Consider the following 20,380-nt stretch of genomic DNA (forward strand, 5'->3'; position numbering starts at 1 on the left):
GACAGGTTGTTTTTGTGTTGCTGTATATATTTGTTTTTCTGAAAAATCCCACTTAATATACTTTGGGTAACAACAGTCAATATTTATTTATTTTATTTTTTTAGGGGGGTAACAGTCAATATTTATTTATTTAATAGATTTTATTTTTTTCCAGTATCAGTATCGGATCGGAAGTGCAAAAATAACATCGGTATCGGATCGGAAGTGCAAAAACCTGGATCGGGACATCCCTAATGTAGACACATAGAATCATCATACTGCTGTGATTATATGCATCAAGTGTTCATTCAAGGCTAAGGCAAAATATCCACATATATATGGTGTATCGTGACATGGCCTAAACATATCCACATATATATGGTGTATCGTGACATGGACTAAACATATCCACATATATATGGTGTATCGTGACATGGACTAAACATATCCACATATATATGGTGTATCGTGACATGGACTAAACATATCCACATATATATGGTGTATCGTGACATGGCTTAAACATATCCACATATATATGGTGTATCGTGACATGGACTAAACATATCCACATATATATGGTGTATCGTGACATGGCCTAAACATATCCACAAATATATGGTGTATCGTGACATGGACTAAACATATCCACATATATATGGTGTATCGTGACATTGCCTAAACATATCCAAATATATATGGTGTATCGTGACATGGCCTAAACATATCCACATATATATGGTGTATCGTGACATGGCCTAAACATATCCACAAATATATGGTGTATCGTGACATGGACTAAACATATCCACATATATATGGTGTATCGTGACATTGCCTAAACATATCCAAATATATATGGTGTATCGTGACATGGCCTAAACATATCCACATATATATGGTGTATCGTGACATGGACTAAACATATCCAAATATATATGGTATATCGTGACATGGCCTAAACATATCCACATATATATGGTGTATCGTGACATGGCCTAAACATATCCACTTATATATGGTGTATCGTGACATGGACTAAACATATCCACATATATATGGTGTATCGTGACATGGCCTAAACATATCCACATATATATGGTGTATCGTGACATGGCCTAAACATATCCACATATATATGGTGTATCGTGACATGGACTAAACATATCCACATATATATGGTGTATCGTGACATTGCCTAAACACATCCACATATATATGGTGTATCGTGACATGGCCTAAACATATCCACATATATATGGTGTATCGTGACATGGCCTAAACATATCCACTTATATATGGTGTATCGTGACATGGACTAAACATATCCACATATATATGGTGTATCGTGACATGGCCTAAACATATCCACATATATATGGTGTATCGTGACATGGCCTAAACATATCCACATATATATGGTGTATCGTGACATGGACTAAACATATCCACTTATATATGGTGTATCGTGACATGGCCTAAACATATCCACATATATATGGTGTATCGTGACATGGCCTAAACATATCCACATATATATGGTGTATCGTGACATGGACTAAACATATCCAAATATAAATTGTTGCGTTTGACCAGATGTTCCTCCAAGTTGGATGTAAAACGCTGGTCAGTCCCAAGTTCCTTAGATGACATATAAACTGAACTCAAAGGTACCACCAAGCACAGAATAGGTATTTTGTAATTTATTGTCAAATATTTGAGAATAGAGACCAGCCTCGAACAACACATACAAATGCGTAGCCCAAGTTGATCTGAAAACATCCCGGAATGCACTCTCCTCTTCAATATCTCCCCCCGCCCTCACTTCTCTAACTTCAAACACATTCTCCTTGTCTCTTATCTTGAGTCTGGCCAGGGAAGCAGAACAGGGAGTATTCCTCCTTCTTGTGTTATCTCTACTCTCTGCATTCCACTGCTAGAAGGCCAACACCTTACTATGAGACTCAAAAGAAGGAAGAATACTAGCTATTGTTTATATGACTATAGGAGTTTAGAAAGAAGTAACACTTAAATATGGATATGCTTCCAACAATATGGTGTATCGTGACATGGCCTAAACATATCCACATATATATGGTGTATTGTGACATGGCCTAAACATATCCACTTATATATGGTGTATCGTGACATGGACTAAACATATCCACATATATATGGTGTATCGTGACATGGCCTAAACATATCCACATATATATGGTGTATTGTGACATGGCCTAAACATATCCACTTATATATGGTGTATCGTGACATGGACTAAACATATCCACATATATATGGTGTATCGTGACATGGCCTAAACATATCCACATATATATGGTGTATCGTGACATGGCCTAAACATATCCACATATATATGGTGTATCGTGACATGGCCTAAACATATCCACATATATATGGTGTATCGTGACATGGCCTAAACATATCCACATATATATGGTGTATCGTGACATGGCCTAAACATATCCACTTATATATGGTGTATCGTGACATGGACTAAACATATCCACATATATATGGTGTATCGTGACATGGCCTAAACATATCCACATATATATGGTGTATCATGACATGGCCTAAACATATCCACATATATATGGTGTATCGTGTCATGGCCTAAACATATCCACAAATATATGGTGTATCGTGACATGGACTAAACATATCCACAAATATATGGTGTATCGTGACATGGCCTAAACATATCCACATATATATGGTGTATCGTGTCATGGCCTAAACATATCCACAAATATATGGTGTATCGTGACATGGACTAAACATATCCACAAATATATGGTGTATCGTGACATGGCCTAAACATATCCACATATATATGGTGTATCGTGACATGGCCTAAACATATCCACATATATATGGTGTATCGTGACATGGCCTAAACATATCCACATATATATGGTGTATCGTGACATGGCCTAAACATATCCACATATATATGGTGTATTGTGACATGGCCTAAACATATCCACTTATATATGGTGTATCGTGACATGGACTAAACATATCCACATATATATGGTGTATCGTGACATGGCCTAAACATATCCACATATATATGGTGTATCGTGACATGGCCTAAACATATCCACATATATATGGTGTATCGTGTAATGGCCTAAACATATCCACAAATATATGGTGTATCGTGACATGGACTAAACATATCCACAAATATATGGTGTATCGTGACATGGCCTAAACATATCCACATATATATGGTGTATCGTGTCATGGCCTAAACATATCCACAAATATATGGTGTATCGTGACATGGACTAAACATATCCACAAATATATGGTGTATCGTGACATGGCCTAAACATATCCACATATATATGGTGTATCGTGACATGGCCTAAACATATCCACATATTAATAAAAGGCCATATCGTCCAGCCCTAGTTAGAATGTGATTTTTTGTTTATATATATATCCACCGTCATGTCTTTTATAATGATTGTGAACGATAGAACAATTCCCCCCAAAAAAGTGCAGTTCCCCTCTAAATTCCAATGATTAGATTTAAGACTTGAAGTGTATGAGCATGAAGTGATGAAGCCTACTTGGATGAGTCTTCTAAGACAAAGTGAACAGTCCAGTTGTGATGGATTGAATGCCCTGAGAATAAAATGATATGTGCTTACTTGGACTGTGATGAAGCTGTGAGGACTCAGGTGCTTTGTCTTCATGCTCTTCAGTCTTCACAGAGACAACAGTCAGTGGAAACTTGCTGACATCATCCTCCTCCTGCCCTACAACACACTCTTCCTCCTCTTCCTCTTTAATGTGGGTGGGCTGTGGATCCTCCTCTTCCTCTTTAATGTGGGGGGCTGCTGGACGTCTGTTGGGTAAATAAGTAAATGATAAGAGATAAAGAGTGAATATAAATAGTTTTGGACTGACACTGTTAACACAATGAGATTGTGTTCTTTTGTGTGTTGTGTTAAAAGTGTGTAGCAAAACAACCAATAAAAACACAGGAAATACCACCTTTTGTCCTAAAATTAATTAAAAAGTGGTACAGTGAGTACAAAAACAGACTTGGACATGTGATGGGGGTCAACTTGAAAAGTTTTATAAGTACGAGGCAGCATTGATTGAGGCATTCTTAACTTTACACTCACTGATGTAAAGTGTGTAAATATTGAGATTGTCATTACCATAACTTAAATATCATGGAAATTAAAAAAATATAATTCCAAAATCACTTAAAAAAACATTCATGGTATGTTTCTGTCATCATGCAGAATACTTTTGGGTGGTCATTTTGTTGGCTGGGCCAAAAGGAACTTTTACCAAAAACATGTTTTACTATGTGGTGTTTTATTGAGTATCTCCATCAACAATTCCTCTTTAGGAATTGGAGACCATCTACAACACGCTGACAGAAAGCCAGTCACTTTTATGCTCTTTTAATAATTCAAGTGTTGACTACTTTGGTTATTGAAAATAAAAGTTTACTTTCACTTATTGTTGCATGTAAGTCACAATCAGGAAGTGAAATTATAACTTTAATTAGATTTGATTACAGTGTAAAATGTATTTGGTGAGTGTGTGAGTTTTGTGTAAACATGTTGATACAGGTTTACATCTTCTTGGGGACTGGAACACAGATATGTCCTGAAAGGATGCACCCATTTTTAAAACCTTCACCAAGCTGTGCCACCAACATTGTCTCACTTAGCTCATTAAGCAAACTACCAGGGTGAGTGAGTCCTTTTAAAGGCCTACTGAAATGTGATTTTCTTATTTAAACGGGGATAGCAGGTCCATTCTATGTGTCATACTTGATCATTTCGCGATATTGCCATATTTTTGCTGAAAGGATTTAGTAGAGAACATCGACGATAAAGTTTGCAACTTTTGGTCGCTGATAAAAAAGCCTTGCCTGTACCGGAAGTAGCAGACGATATGAGCGTGACGTCACAGGTTGTGGAGCTCCTCACATCTGCACATTGTTTACAATCATGGCCACCAGCAGCGAGAGCGATTCGGACCGAGAAAGCGACGATTTCCCCATTAATTTGAGCGAAGATGAAAGATTCGTGGATGAGGAAAGTGAGAGTGAAGGATTAGAGGGCAGTGTGAGCGATTCAGATAGGGAAGATGCTGTGAGAGGCGGGTGGGACCTAATATTCAGCTGGAAATGACTAAAACAGTAAATAAACACAAGACATATATATACTCTATTAGCCACAACACAACCAGGGTTATATTTAATATGCCACAAATTAATCCCGCATAACAAACACCTCCCCCCTCCCGTCCATATAACCCGCCAATACAAATCAAACACCCGCACAACACACATCCCACAGCCCAAAGCACCGTTCACCTCCTCAAAGTTGATACAGCACATATATTTCCCCAAAGTTACGTACGTGACATGCACATAGCGGCGTGCACGTACGGGCAAGCGATCAAATGTTTGGAAGCCGCAGCTGCGTACTGCGTTACACATACAAATTAAACAAAATGCTTATGGCAACATTCTGGTTGCGTACTCACGGTACAGCGTCTGCGTATCCAACTCAAAGTCCTCCTGGTAAGAGTCTCTGTTGTCCCAGTTCTCCACAGGCCAATGGTAAAGCTTGACTGTCATCTTTCGGGAATGTAAACAATGAAACACCGGCTACGTGTTTGTGTTGCTGCAGCGGGCCGAAATACACCGCTTCCCACCTACAGCTTTCATCTTTGCTGTCTCCATTGTTCATTGAACAAATTGCAAAAGATTCACCAACACAGATGTCCAGAATACTGTGGAATTTTGTGATGAAAACAGACGACTTAATAGCTGGCCACAATGCTGTCCCAAAATATCCTCTACCATCCGTGAGGTCAAGCGCAGAGGTCATCATACCGAGATGTTTTCAGCAGGATATTTCGCGCGAAATTTAAAATTGCACTTTAGTAATCTAACCCGGCCGTATTGGCATGTGTTGCAATGTTAAGATTTCATCATTGATATATAAACTATCAGACTGCGTGGTCGGTAGTAGTGGCTTTCAGTAGGCCTTTAAACCTTCATAGACCTCGTTGTTACTTCTGACCAGTCCAAGATCACCACAAGTGGAACTACTGTATGCGGCTTAAGTGATCATTCCATCATTTTCTATACCTGTAAAAAAAATAAAACCAAAGCTGACGGCCACAAAACAAGCGAAACTACAATCCTTAAGACCTAGACTAGCAAGGCTTTCAATCACAAACTGGCAAATTAAGACTCGCCTGGTACTTGCAAGTACACAGGTCTTTGGGTCAATTCCTAACCTCAGAAAAGTAGATAAGTTCACAGTCAAAGTGGGTGACAATATTATAATATTGGTGTATATATAGCTCATTCACAGCTCTTTTTATACCAAATATGTGTTATATGTGTTTTATGTCGCACGTTTGCACCAAGAAAAATTCCTAGTTTGTGAACCCGTTCTCAAACAATGGCAATAAAACTATTCTGATTCTGATAACAAACAAAAATGAGATGACCTATCTTGGCTGCATCGTAGAGACTAATCTCTCCAGTGAAAAAATTACTACTAAGGTAGTCAAAGAATCAGCCGACAAATTCTGTTCTTACATAGTAGGATCGCCCCGCTGGTGGGTAGAAATACACTTAAGACTCTAACACGAGCACTCATTTAACCCCACTTTGACTACAGAGTTCATGTTTGCTACCATGACGCCTTAACAGCCCTGAAAAACAAACTCGACAGCCCAAAACAAAGTCCATCTCGGGCTCACATTTCCGCCAACCATTTCCTTAATGCTCTTAGTCGCCGACAGAGTACAGCTCCTTGCAGTTGGTCTGGTGTACAAGATACACCATACCACTAAAATACCCATGTGCCTGTCTAGATACTTCAGAAATGTAAAAAATGTTCACCATTATAACACCAGAAGTAGATGTACAAATCAAATTCAACCCAGATTTCACTCCAAAAAAGTTTCTAATTAGTTTGCCTGCTATACCACCAACATGTGGATCTTCCTATCAATAGCCACAAAGGAGTGTAAGTCCCTTACTTCTTTCAAAGTGGCTTTGAAAAGACGACACGGGTTGTCGCTACCCGTATGGGAATAGACAAAGCCTTTTTGCTTTAATTTTATTTTAATTTACTTTCTAGCAGTATTTTTGTCTACTTTCTACATAGTACTGTGTTCTGTGTGAGTTAAAAAAAAAAATTCAACTGAAACCATCTCAGGCTTTGTTGTAGCAGTGAATGTGTACCGTGATGAAAGTGTAGCCTTCCTATGCAAACTTCTCATAACTCCTTCAATCAATCAATCACACATTGTTACAAACTGAGAGGAACATCAACCTCAAACTGTCTCCTTTTCATGAAGAATGTAAATGAAAGCATTGCATCATCCCCACAAGACAACGCATCTATTGAAGAAAAGTGTTAATAATCAAATATAAAGTTAGTAAAGATGTGAGAGTAAGAAGTCAACAAACCTGACTTGATGTTTCTTGAAAATAGCGTCCATAGTTGATGTTGTCGCTCCTTCTCCTCTTTTGTTGGACAAAGTTCCTCCTCATACTTTCACACAATCACAACACTTTACACTCACATGTTCACACAATCACAACAATTTACACTCACATGTTCACACAATCACAACACTTTACACTCACATGTTCACACAATCACAACAATTTACACTCACATGTTGACACAATCACAACAATTTACACTCACATGTTCACACAATCACAACACTTTACACCCACATGTTCACACAATCACAACACTTTACACTCACATGTTCACACAATCACAACAATTTACACTCACATGTTCACACAATCACAACACTTTACACTCACATTTGATGTCTACTTACCGATGTGTTGATAACGTCCGCGTCTCTTTGTTAGCAGCTAACAAGCTAAGACTTGATAAAGTGCGCTCCGACTAATGTATCCGGATACAAACAATGTTTCATCTACTACACGACATATATGCGTACATGTATGCACTAAATACAAATAGAGAAACAATAATGGCCAGTGGCCACATTTAGGCCTTCTCTGTCAAACGACATTTTGCTTTTCACTCCTTCGTCTTCTTTGGATTTCCAGCAGACTAGTAGAGCATCTTAGGCCTCCACGGCTTCTTAACGTCCTGTCCTATGGTCCATACTACATTCTACAGTACAGGAGGTCTTCGTCCTGTCCTATGGTCCATACTACATTCTACAGTACAGGAGGTCGCGCTATCAACCTTTTAATGGACCACTTCCAACTTGGCCTCGTCGTTCTTTTTGTTGTTGTTTAATGGCGGTTAGGGAATGGGGAGGGCACTAGGACCATGTGGAGGGCACTAGGACCGCTCTTTGTGGCCGCAGGAAGAGAAGCAGGAAGTTTCCCTGGAGAAAGAAATAGGTGAGTAACTAAGCTTTTTATTGTATTTTTATTTTGTATATTTATATATATATATATATATATATATATATATATATATATATATATATATATATATATATATATATATATATATATATATATATATATATATATATATATATATATATATATATATTTATTTATTTATTTTTTAATTTAAATTTATTCATTTACTTTTTCCCCAATGGCTGTGCTTCGAACATACTCCTAATACGTTTTTCCTATTGTTCTTCTTTTCTTTCTCATCAATCAGAAGTGTCACCAGGATGTCCCCTAGCTGGCCCTAACACTCCATGAAGGACATTTACGGGCATTGACTTCCATCTTATATGGACATTCACATGGACATTGTTAACATCCATATTATCAACCTTTCTGTTTGGTCCTTGTGTGCCAGCTCTTTAATGGCAAATGTTTTTGAAGAAACTGCACATTTTCTGTTTTGCACATTTTACATTGATCAGGTCCGCCCGATTGTAGCTGAGATAGGCTCCAGCGCCCCCGCGACCCCAAAGGGAATAAGCGGTAGAAAATGGATGGATGGATGATTTATTTTATTTAAGTATGACGTTTCGAGCAAGCGCTCTTTTCCCACTGCTGCGGCGGTGTGTGCGGATCTTTCTTTCTTTCTTGTTCTTGTAAGTGTTCCTTTTTTGATCCAGCACCCATCCCAATTGGGATTTTTGATTTTTTTCCCCCTCTGTTTTGCACATTTTGAAAAAACAAATGTATGGTTGAAGAATACAATTGTGTTGTGATTATGGTATGAATAGGACTTACAGTAAGTGCAACAGTGGTCTAGTGGAGGTGTAAAGTTCATTTTTCTAAGCATTTTGGCATTTTTAAAGCATTTTCCAAGCATTTTTTCAGGCCCGGACTGCTAGGGGACACCCAAATTTTGTAAGTGACACCAAAAATGTTCCGACCGCCCACGATATGTCCCTTATTTCAAAGTCTGGGTGTTGGCAACCCTAATGGTTTGAAATAGGCATTTGGTCGCTGATGCACTTACTGAGTGATAAAAGTATTATAATATTTTAAGATTTCATTAAGTACGACCTGCAAATAGACAAAAATATTTTAAAAAATATATAAAGGCTTTCGTTCAAAATATTCTAAATACAGCATATCATCTTTTTCAGAACTCTTTTCTAACCTTTCTGGGCTTTTGGTGGATGGACACAATATTACAGATTTGAAACTCTGACATTAGACATCCATCCATTTTCTACTGCTTGTCCCTTTTTGGACACAATTATTATACTATTTCTTATTTGCTGTATTTTCTCTGGAACAAAACAAACAAACAAAAAATACTCATAACTTGAAAGAATCCATTCTTCCAAAGGCAAAGGCGTTCATAAAAAATAAAAAAAAATTACCACTTAAAATAATCTCAGGATGTTGTTTTACAATTGATGACAACACTTGTTCTTTCTGTGATAAGAAATAAAATAGTTTATTTTATGAATGTATGCAACGTAAATCTCTGTGGGATGATGTACAACATTCGCTTTTGCCTGACACTCCACACTTGTTTTCTGAAATGTATATTGTTTTGGGGATGTTAAAAAAGAAAAAAAAAAACATACAAAATGTTTAAAACACAATAATGAACATTTTTGTTTTATCCATAAATGTAAGTTTGTAAAAACAAAACCATCCTTCCACAAACAAATCAGCCATTTTCTCTCACTTTTATATTGCATAAAGGTCTGGGGACATACACTACCGTTCAAAAGTTTGGGGTCACATTGAAATGTCCTTATTTTTGAAGGAAAAGCACTGTACTTTTCAATGAAGATAACTTTAAACTAGTCTTAACTTTAAAGAAATACACTCTATACATTGCTAATGTGGTAAATGACTATTCTAGCTGCAAATGTCTGGTTTTTGGTGCAATATCTACATAGGTGTATAGAGGCCCATTTCCAGCAACTATCACTCCAGTGTTCTAATGGTACAATGTGTTTGCTCATTGGCTCAGAAGGCTAATTGATGATTAGAAAACCCTTGTGCAATCATGTTCACACATCTGAAAACACTTTAGCTCGTTACAGAAGCTACAAAACTGACCTTCCTTTGAGCAGATTGAGTTTCTGGAGCATCACATTTGTGGGGTCAATTAAACGCTCAAAATGGCCAGAAAAAGAGAACTTTCATTTGAAACTCGACAGTCTATTCTTGTTCTTAGAAATGAAGGCTATTCCACAAACTTTTGAACGGTAGTGTACATATAAAACAATCACAACACAATCATCATATTACAAAAGAGAGTAATAAAGATAATTAATCAAATGGATTATAGAGACCCAACAAATAATTTATAAAGTCACACATTTTAAAATTGTATAAAAGACAACTGCTCAAATGATGTATAAAGTAAATAATAATATGCTTCCTGAAGTGGTCCAGAAGATGTTTCAGATGTGAACCAGTACATATGTATATCATATAAAGGTGCTAATCTATGGGATCATTAACAATTAGAAATACAAATATGCCACACTTCAATATTTCTAACACCTATAAAAAAAACACTATTATGAACAGTGTTGGGACTAACGCGTTACAAAGTAATGCGTTACTGTAACGCCGTTAGTTTCGGCGGTAACTAGTAATCTAACGCGTTATTTTTTATATTCAGTAACTCAGTTACCGTTACTACATGATGCGTTACTGCGTTATTTTACGTTATTTTTTATGTAGTATCGGCTAGAAACAGAAGATCTGAGTGTGTTTTATTGGAGCGCTGCGGTGTCGTCCTTCTGAATGTTCTTGTGTCACAAGGAAGAGACGCGCTGTGTGTGTGTGTGTGTGTGTGTGTGTGTGTGTGTGTGTGTGTGTGTGTGTGTGTGTGTGTGTGTGTGTGTGTGTGTGTGTGTGTGTGTGTGTGTGTGTGGTCTAAAGGGAACACAGTGTGTGTGGTCTAAAGGGAACACATACAAAGAAGATACATTTAGGCAATATAACATAAGAGGATATGTATAATGTTATATAATATACCCTACAATGTGTTATAAAACAAATATACAAACAAATGTACATGGACTATTAAATACTTTTTATCAGTCATATTGTGAGAGTTTGTATTGTGTGTTTAGCTTCTACGCTTTTCTACTGCATTTGCAACTTACACAAGTTTAAAGTCTTCCTTAAAAAAGGGAAGCAGGCACACATACAGCAGAATGTGTGGCATTTTTTACAAACAGAAATAAAAAATTAAGACCAGGACATACTTTCACACATTCATCAGTCAGTCACTCTGTTACTGCAGTTATCATGCCATATAAACACTATGATTGCTGTGTGTATTTACTTGTGATGAACAGGACTTTCAACGTGTCTTGGAACAATTGGAGCCACGCCAACGGCAGGTGGTGGAGGCCAAAATAAATGCTAATAATTACAGCAGCAAAAAGGCCTCTCTCCAGGCTGCCAAGGTCTGATGGCGTCTTCCGAGGAGATTATTTAAGCTAAAGCGAGAAGTTACAAATTCCTCAAGGAACGTTTCGAAGCTGAGATGTGCACCTATCGACGTAGAATGTAAGGAACGTAGATTCTACAATCTGACATTACAATATTGTTAAGTTCAAGCCATCTCCTGCAGTGAAGTTGCTGCAGACAGAGCGAGAGCTTCAAATTGAGAACGCGCTGCGGACAAAGCGAGAGCGAGAGCATCAAATTGAGAACGCGCTGCGGACAAAGCGAGAGCGAGAGCATCAAATTGAGATAGCAGAACTGAAGGAAAAGGTATGACTAGAGTGGGCTGATAATGAACTTTCATTTGTAACTTGTATTTCTGTATCTTGCCTTAACCGAAACAACGGCAACAACTTGAACTCCAAACACAGCTTGGAAAAGACTGACCGCCGCCCCGTGAGTATTTGTTTTCTTATACTTCAACCTGGAGAAGCATTTTGTGATAACTTTGTTCTCCACAGCTCAAGTTCCCGGAGAGAGAAAGGAAGATGGTGGTGAAGGTACCAGCCAGGATCTGGAGGCCAAAATGCTGGACAATTTGTACAGCAGCAAAAAGACCTATCTCCAGCTTACCAAGGACTCTCTCCGAGCTCTGATGGAGTCTATCGAGGAGACTAGCGAAGCTGAAAAGGAACGTTACAAATTCCTCAAGGAACGTTTCGAAACTGAGATGTGCAAGCTCGATTTTAAATGTAAGGAACGATGATTTAAGACTTTCAACGTGTCTTGGAACAATTGGAGCCACGCCAACGGCAGGTGGTGGAGGCCAAAACAAATGCTAATAATTACAGCAGCAAAAAGGTCTCTCTCCAGGCTCTGATGGCGTCTTGCGAGGAGATTATTGAAACTAAAGCGAGAAGTTACACATTTCTCAAGGAACGTTTCGAAGCTGAGATGTGCAAGCTCGATTTTAAACCTAAGGAACATAGATTCTACAATTTGACATTACAATATTGTTAAGTTTAAGCCATCTCTTGCAGTGGAGTCGCTGCAGACAGCCCGAGAGCTTCAAATTGAGAACGCGTTGCGGACAGAGCGAGAGCTTCAAATTCAGAACGCGCTGCGGAAACAGCGAGAGCAAGAGCTTCAAACTTAGATCGCAGAACTCAAGGAAAAGGTATATCAAGATACAGGTGATGGAATTCCGGCTGGGCATTGCTGCCTGACGCACCTCCTCCAGTGCCTTTTGACAGGTGTGCTGTGACACCTCACCGAACACCTCTGTGGGCATAAACGGGTCATCAGCTGGGGACCACCATTCATCAACGTTTCGCTCCTTTAACCCCAGAACGTCTCATGGTGGCGGAGCGATGGCAGGGATGTCTCCCTGCCACCCCCTGCTGATGTCCTAGGTGTTTGCCCCCCAACTCTTATGCTTCCTCCTCCTTAGCCACAGCCAGAAGCTGCCTTTGTCCGCCTCCTCGGCCAGCTCTTTCATGGCTTTCCGATGCCCCGCTCCTGTGCATCCAATGTCTCGGAGTAGGCGGGCAGTTAAGGAACCCACGAAGCCCCTACACCCCACTTCCACAGGGCAGATGACGGCTTTCCAGCCAGCCTCCCTGCACTCTGCTGCCAGGTCAGAGTACTTGGCTCGCTTCCGCTCATAAGCAGCCTCCAACCCCCCCTCCCATGGGACAGTAAGCTCGACCAGAAGAACCGTCCTGCAAGCCTCTGACCACAAGACCAGGTCTGGCCGTAGCGATGTTTCGACGATCTCCCTGGGGAACTGGAGCTGCTTCCCCAGGTCAACCCTCATGCTCCACTCATTTCCTGGTGAGAAGAGTCTCGCTGTAGCTCTCTGGTGGGGGTGTTTGGCACCATCCCCAGCCCTCGCGAATTGGATGAGATGTCTGGCTGGAGCGGAAGGTCTGCTATTAGCCTCCTTTCTGCAGGTCTCTGACACCTCTGCCAACTTTTTCAAGACTTGGTCGTGTCGCCATCTGTACCGGCCTTGCGACAACGCTGTCGAGCAGCCCGACAGGATGTGCTGGAGGCTTGCGTTGATGGTGTTGCAGAGGGGACAGGTCTCCTCGGCACCAAACCATTGGTGGAGGTTTCGGGGACAAGGCAAGGTGTCGTACGTTGCTCTGATCAGGAAGCTGAGCCTGGCTTGGGGGATCTTCCACTGGTCAGACCATGACATCGTCCTGTCTGTGAGACCTTCCCACAATGTCCAACGACCTTGCTGGCCCTGGGACACCGCTTTGATGTTTAGGCGTTCCTGCTCATTTCTTGCCACTTCTGCCACCACCATGGCTCTCCGGTCTTCTTTGGAAGCCTTTGACCAGAACAAGGGAGCCTCGCCCCTCCCAAGGCCTGCTCGACCTTCCTGAACTCTGCCGACCACTTCACGGTGCTTCAGCCTGCTGATCGCCGTGTCAATATCTTCTTGGGCTTTCCACTTTCTTCCTGTTCTTATCTGGGTGCCCGCTGCTCTCACCAGCTGGTCAGTGGATTCCCTCAGCTCCAGCACCAGCCGAGCCTTCTCTTGCTTGTATCCCAGGCTGATGGATCGCAGTGGTAGTTGAAGAGCGTTCCTACCAAAGAGGCCTACGTCTGAGAGGCACCTTGGTAGTCCCAGCCACTTTCTGATGAACGAGTTTGCCACCCCGTCCATCTTGCTTACCACTGAGGAGGGGATTTCGCTCATCTTCAGTGGCCACATCACCCTTTGGTACAGTATGAACTGGTAGCACCATACTGTGTACTTCCCAGGGAGTTGGCTTTGATTGATCTTGGCCAGGCCATCTGCGAGCTGCTTCCTCACCCTCTCCCCCATCTGCCTGTCAGAGAGCTCTGTTGTGTAGGTGCGACCCAGGCTACGAACAGGTTGATCTGCCAGCAATGGAATGTTCTCACCGCCTGCGACAAAGATGGTGTTGTCACTTCTGACTCCTTTCCTGATAGACAGACTGCGTGATTTGGGGGGTTTGATCTTCATCCTCGCCCAGCCCACAAGCTCGTCGATCCTCTTCAGCAGTCTTGTTGTACATGCTGCTGTCTGAAGTATGGTGGTGATATCATCCATGTAGCCTCTCACTGCTGGTAGCCTCTGTCCTGAAGGCAGTTTCACTCCTCCGACCATCTTCCTACCCACACAGCAGAAGACTGCTATACGGATCCGCCTTCAAGTCGCCCAACCCGCGTTACTGTCACATTCGTTTTGGCTCCGCCTAGAGGATACAGCTCCGCCTCTGAAAATTGTACGGTCAGACAGCTGATCCTGAGCGGACTCGTGTCTGATTCGCATACGCGGACGCGACAAACTAAACCGGCGCGCGCCGCCTAGAGTTATAGGCTCCGCCTACGCGCGCTGAGCCGACCAATGTCTGCATCCGCAGACGTGGACGCGACTACTAGCGTGTACGCGCATGAGCCAAGATCTCTGGACTTTCTTTGCTGGAACACGAACGTAAGTATAGATTTATTGATTTATTGCTACATTCGCAGTAAAGATCGGCCTTTGTGTTTCCATCATCATTTATGTATGATTGTAATGACGTTGTTTGATATTAGGACTAGCAGTAAAACTTTATATTCTGTAAAAAAAGGCTTTTATTTCCAGCGCCGCCTCCCAGAATGATTTGCATGGGGACGTGCGTCTGACGTCACGTATTCAGAAAATTCGAAATGGCTGCATGCGGGAGGTGAGGCCCGAGCGAAGAAAAGTGGAAAAGAGTGTTATTCGTCAAAAAACCCACACAACGACGGTCATTTTTTTGCCGTGCTATTGTAAAATTGTTTTTTATCTGTGTTTTGTGAAGCCGGTGAGTAACGTTCAATACAGTTAACTTAGGCTATCTTTTGTTAGACGCTGTGAATGTGTGTAGGTTACATGCTACGACATTCCACATATTTCCAACTGGTTGAAACGAAAGCGTATTACTTTATTGTCAGCGTTGTTTAGGCCCAGGTCGCTATTACTTCGTTATAACAACGTAACGTTAACAGAGTGGAAACAGCCGTTCTTTGCTATTAATATGAGTGTGTATTATTTCTTTCTTTGTTCTTTAGTGGAGCTCGAGATCCTGTTTACTGTGGACTAGCTGTGTGTGACGCCATGTTGTTTTTGTTTCCATTACAAAAAAAAAGGTATGTCTACGTGTTTTTTGGCATAGTTAATTGTAGAAAAAATACATAAAACGAGGTGATGTGAGTGGGAAAAATTGCTGCACATATTAAGGATCCTTTTTCTTGATCTATATTTTTGTTATTTGCTGATGTATATATTTTATATGCTGTTTTTTATTTAATTAATTTATTAGAGACTATTTTATGCTTTATTTACCTTTTTTTATTATTGTTATTTTATTTACTATTATTATTATTTCCACATGTAAGCATAAATAATTGATCATATTAGTACATTGTTTGATTGCTTTGCTTAATGCATTCCATAATTTAATTCCACATACTGATATACTGAAGGTCTTAAGTGTTGTACGTGCGTACAAATGTTTTAAATTACATTTCTCTCTAAGATGATTTTTCTCCTCTTTTTTTGAGAAGAATTGTTGTATATTCTTGGGTAGCAGGTTATAGTTTGCTTTGTTTATAATTTTAGCTGTTTGCAAATTCACTATGTCGTGGAATTTCAGTATCTTTGATTCAATAAATAAAGTGTTTGTGTGTTCTCTATATCCAACATTATATATTATTCTAACTGATCTTTTTTGTAACACCGTTAATGAATGAAGTGTACTTTTGTAATTATTTCCCCATATTTCTACACAATAACTCAGATATGTAACACTAGTGAACAGTAGAGAACATGAAGTGATTTTTTGTCTAGAACATGTTTTGCTTCATTCATTATTGACGTGTTTCTTGCTACTTTATGTTGTATATTTTTTACTTGAGATTTCCAGTTCAATTTATCATCAATCATTATACCTAGAAATTTGGTTTCATTTACTCTTTCAATTTCTATTCCGTCTATTTGTATTTGTGTTTGACTTTCTCTTCTACTGTTACCAAATAGCATTATTTTAGTTTTACTGAGATTCAAAGATAGTCTGTTTTTGTCAAACCATCTTTTTAATTTGTTAATTTCTTCTGTTATTATTTGTATTATCTTCTGTGTGTTCTCTCCTGAACAAAACGCTGTTGTATCATCCGCAAATAATACTAACTTGAAATCTTTTGTAACTTTACAAATGTCATTTATCTAGACATTGAATAATTTAGGTCCTATATTGATCCCTGAGGTACACCACAGGATATATTTAGCGATGTAGACGAAACCACCACATTAATATTAAAGATATGGTTAACATTCTTAGTGCTAAAGATATTCCCCTCTCCTTGTATCCCTTCTCCCAGCTCCACCGTCTCGCCGAGTGCCAGCAAGAGTCATGAGTACTTGTCAACTCGACTCCTCAACTGGAGATAACTTCCTAGGTAAAGACTGATCTCCAAAATAATATCTCAGCATCCAGTAACCATGGTTAACAGATCACAACCATTTAATACCAATTTATCTCCCTTAGCACCTCACCATGGGGAAGGATGTATTCATATGCCTTCACCAGCACCTGCATTAAACATGCAGAGAGTTACACAAGGTAGGGACTGATCTCTGTATACACTACACCCATCATTTCAAACCCTACTTTACGATTGAGCTGAAGTTCTGACTATTATGACCTGTACTTTTACCTTTCTTATAGTTCTTACCACCTTGGGGCACCATTCAGGTAAAATCTCAGCTCATCTTACTTGCTTATTTGTATACACTAACACCTGTGCATGCTTTTGTCCACGTTGTTCCTTTGACGATGAATAAATACCCCTTTTCTTTCTTTCTACATTAAGGGTGCCTTTTCATCTGATTAAATTTATAATGAACAGGGACATTGCGGTTGTCCCAAGTGGATGGTATGATGATAGGATGGTTTTCTGGCCCAGCTATAAAAACACCGACAGAATTGAAAGGGCAGCTTTAAATGAGGAGCAGCATGAGCCAAACTGGCCAAGATTTGACGTTTCTGTTGTCCGAACTTGTGGTATGCAAATTCATAATCTTCTTGTTTAAAAATAACGTCATAGTTGCTTCTCTTTATGCTTGGAATAACCTATTGTGTCTATGTTCTGACCAGGTCTCTTGTAAGAGAGAGACCTGATTTGTCATCATCAATAATAATAATATTCTGTTCAGCTCTACAGCTAATTTGAAACTCATGTTCATTTTAACATATTCAATTTTAGACAACTACAAAGACGCATTAAAAATAATGCAACAATATGGAAAGGGCTGCGACACCTCAGACCTGCAATCTGAGGCAGAGAACGAGGAGCTGCCAGAAAAAAGGAACAGGAAGCCAGTGTAAGTGTGTTCCGTCTTGTTTTTGTCATGTTTCTACAGTAATAGGAAGGTTATTTCCGGTAGCATTCAAAAATAGACCAGAGATGCTTGTACTGTATGTATATTTGGCAATTTTGGTATTGCAATAATCCTAATGATATGGTTACCCAACAGCCATCGTCTCGGGGACTCAGATGATAGCGAAGAAGACCCGGGAAATGGTGACCTCGCATCTCTGGGGTTGGCAAGCCAATTGCACAGGCAGAGTAAGGAATAATCTCTTAACATCGAAAACAACAAAACCACCAAAAGATATGGTTAACATTCTTAGTGCTAAAGATATTCCCCTCTCCTTGTATCCCTTCTCCCAGCTCCACCGTCTCGCCGAGTGCCAGCAAGAGTCATGAGTACATGTTAACTCGACTCCTCAACTGGAGATAACTTTCTAGGTAAAGATTGATCTCTGAAATAATATCTCAGCATCCAGTAACCATGGTTAACAGATCACAACCATTTAATACCAATTTATCTCCCTTAGCACCTCACCATGGGGAAGGACGCATTCATATGCCTTCACCAGCACCTGCATTAAACATGCAGAGAGTTACACAAGGTAGGGACTGATCTCTGAAATATTAGTGTATAGATAGGCTCCTTGGGTATTACCAGTCATGGTTAACTGATGGCTCTCTCACAATGCCCACCTCACTAGGAACGGCAGTCCCTCCTCGACTCCCTCCACCCCCCTCACCAGCAGCCCTCAACATGTGGCAGACAGAGGAGCCTGGATCCAGCCTGGCCTACAGGCCAACATGGCGAGGGGGAAGAATGGCCGACAACATTTCCTGCTCTGGTGAGCAATAACTGACAAATACCGGATGGTCATTCTGTGCCACAAATTTTGGAAAAAAATTCAAATTCACAAGCAATCACATATTTTCTTCAAACTTTGTCAATAACTTTTGTCATTAACTAAGGTCAATAGCTAATGTCAGGATTATGAGTAATGAGGATAAACACTGAAACATGTTAATTTTATACTGCTGTTTGTCAACAGCGCCTGAGGTAATCCACATCCTTAGCCTGCTGGAAACTATTAAGCACAACCAAGACCAGCTGATTGCGAAGGTAAACTTCTTAAGCCTTGAATAGGTCAATATTTCATAACGACATTGATTTTGATTCATTATTATTTTTTAAAGAAAGAAACAGCCTACATGGCAGCTTTGTGTGATTAGAGTAAACATTGCTACATTTTCTTGTTACATTTCACCTGTTTGCTCTTTAAATACCACTTTTAATGTTTTTTATTTATTTCGATCATATTTTTTAAAAATGTGCCCTGGGGCCGTTAAAAAATGACCTGCAGCCCGCAAATGGCCCCCGGGCCGCACTTTGGACACCCCTGGCCTACACCAATACAAACATAGAATGATAGTACAAATATAATAAGAAAACAATGTCAACCTCCCAAAGTTGGGTTATGGATATTTATTTATGCCCCCCACCCCCAACCCCCCGCCGCCGTCATCCAACAGAGCCAAACAAGTACTCTGATCAAGGAACCAAATAACGATATTGTTTAAACATGTTGGATGTCTTGCACACCTATACCCTGATCACAAATTCATAGTTTACGCACCTTATTTTAACCACCTCCAGTAACTTTAAGTCATGTTTTTTTTTCAAATGTAATCTCCTTAATACCTATCACATATTTTGTATTGTGTAAGCATACTTGGCTTTGGATGCTTCCTACCATAAACATAAACATATCTGTCTTGTAATCTTGTTTGATTACAGTTGCTGTGAGTAAAAATGTGTTGACAAGGTCAGCCACGGACGCCGAGGTCACCAAACACGCCATCAGGTGGTTCAATTATACATGGTAAGTACACACACACAAGTGTCTTTTTTTAGTAATAATCTTTTTTTTTTAATTCCATTTTTTCAGTAAGTTTTTCTTTTTTTGGTGACGTATCTTAGCAAGAATGTCATTTGTTCCACATTGTAAATAATCTCATTTGTTGTTCCCATTCTGCAATTGTTGGGGCTTCTTTTGACAGACATTTATTAAATGATTGCCTTCATACTACTAGTCAGTAGTACAGTATCTTCATACTACTAGTCAGTAGTACAGTATCTTTATATTACTAGTCAGTAGTACA

At 39.8% G+C, this 20,380-nt stretch overlaps 1 protein-coding gene and 1 long non-coding RNA gene across 4 annotated transcripts in view; one reads left to right on the forward strand and one right to left on the reverse strand.

The window, feature by feature from the left end:
• LOC133639698 (zinc finger protein 271-like) overlaps positions 1-20,380 on the reverse strand; it is a 55,462-nt gene that overhangs the window by 26,114 nt on the left and 8,968 nt on the right. For 2 of the 3 annotated variants that reach the window (XM_062033235.1, XM_062033233.1), the window contains exons 2-4: positions 7,864-8,388; positions 7,475-7,559; positions 3,663-3,859 (exon numbers count right to left, since the gene is read on the reverse strand). In XM_062033235.1, coding sequence (XP_061889219.1) covers positions 3,663-3,859; positions 7,475-7,506 — 229 coding nt within the window. In that variant the 5' untranslated portion in view covers positions 7,507-7,559; positions 7,864-8,388. Of the gene's footprint in view, positions 1-3,662; positions 3,860-7,474; positions 8,389-20,380 lie in introns of all 3 variants that reach the window. The other variant, XM_062033234.1, reaches the window with a different exon arrangement.
• On the forward strand, positions 15,582-17,308 carry LOC133639716 (uncharacterized). The gene is made up of 3 exons (XR_009823846.1): positions 15,582-15,675; positions 15,923-16,000; positions 17,231-17,308. It is a non-coding gene; the product is annotated as an uncharacterized LOC133639716 (long non-coding RNA).

The sequence above is a fragment of the Entelurus aequoreus genome, linkage group LG22 (assembly GCF_033978785.1).
Source record: "Entelurus aequoreus isolate RoL-2023_Sb linkage group LG22, RoL_Eaeq_v1.1, whole genome shotgun sequence".
Lineage (NCBI taxonomy): Eukaryota > Metazoa > Chordata > Actinopteri > Syngnathiformes > Syngnathidae > Entelurus > Entelurus aequoreus.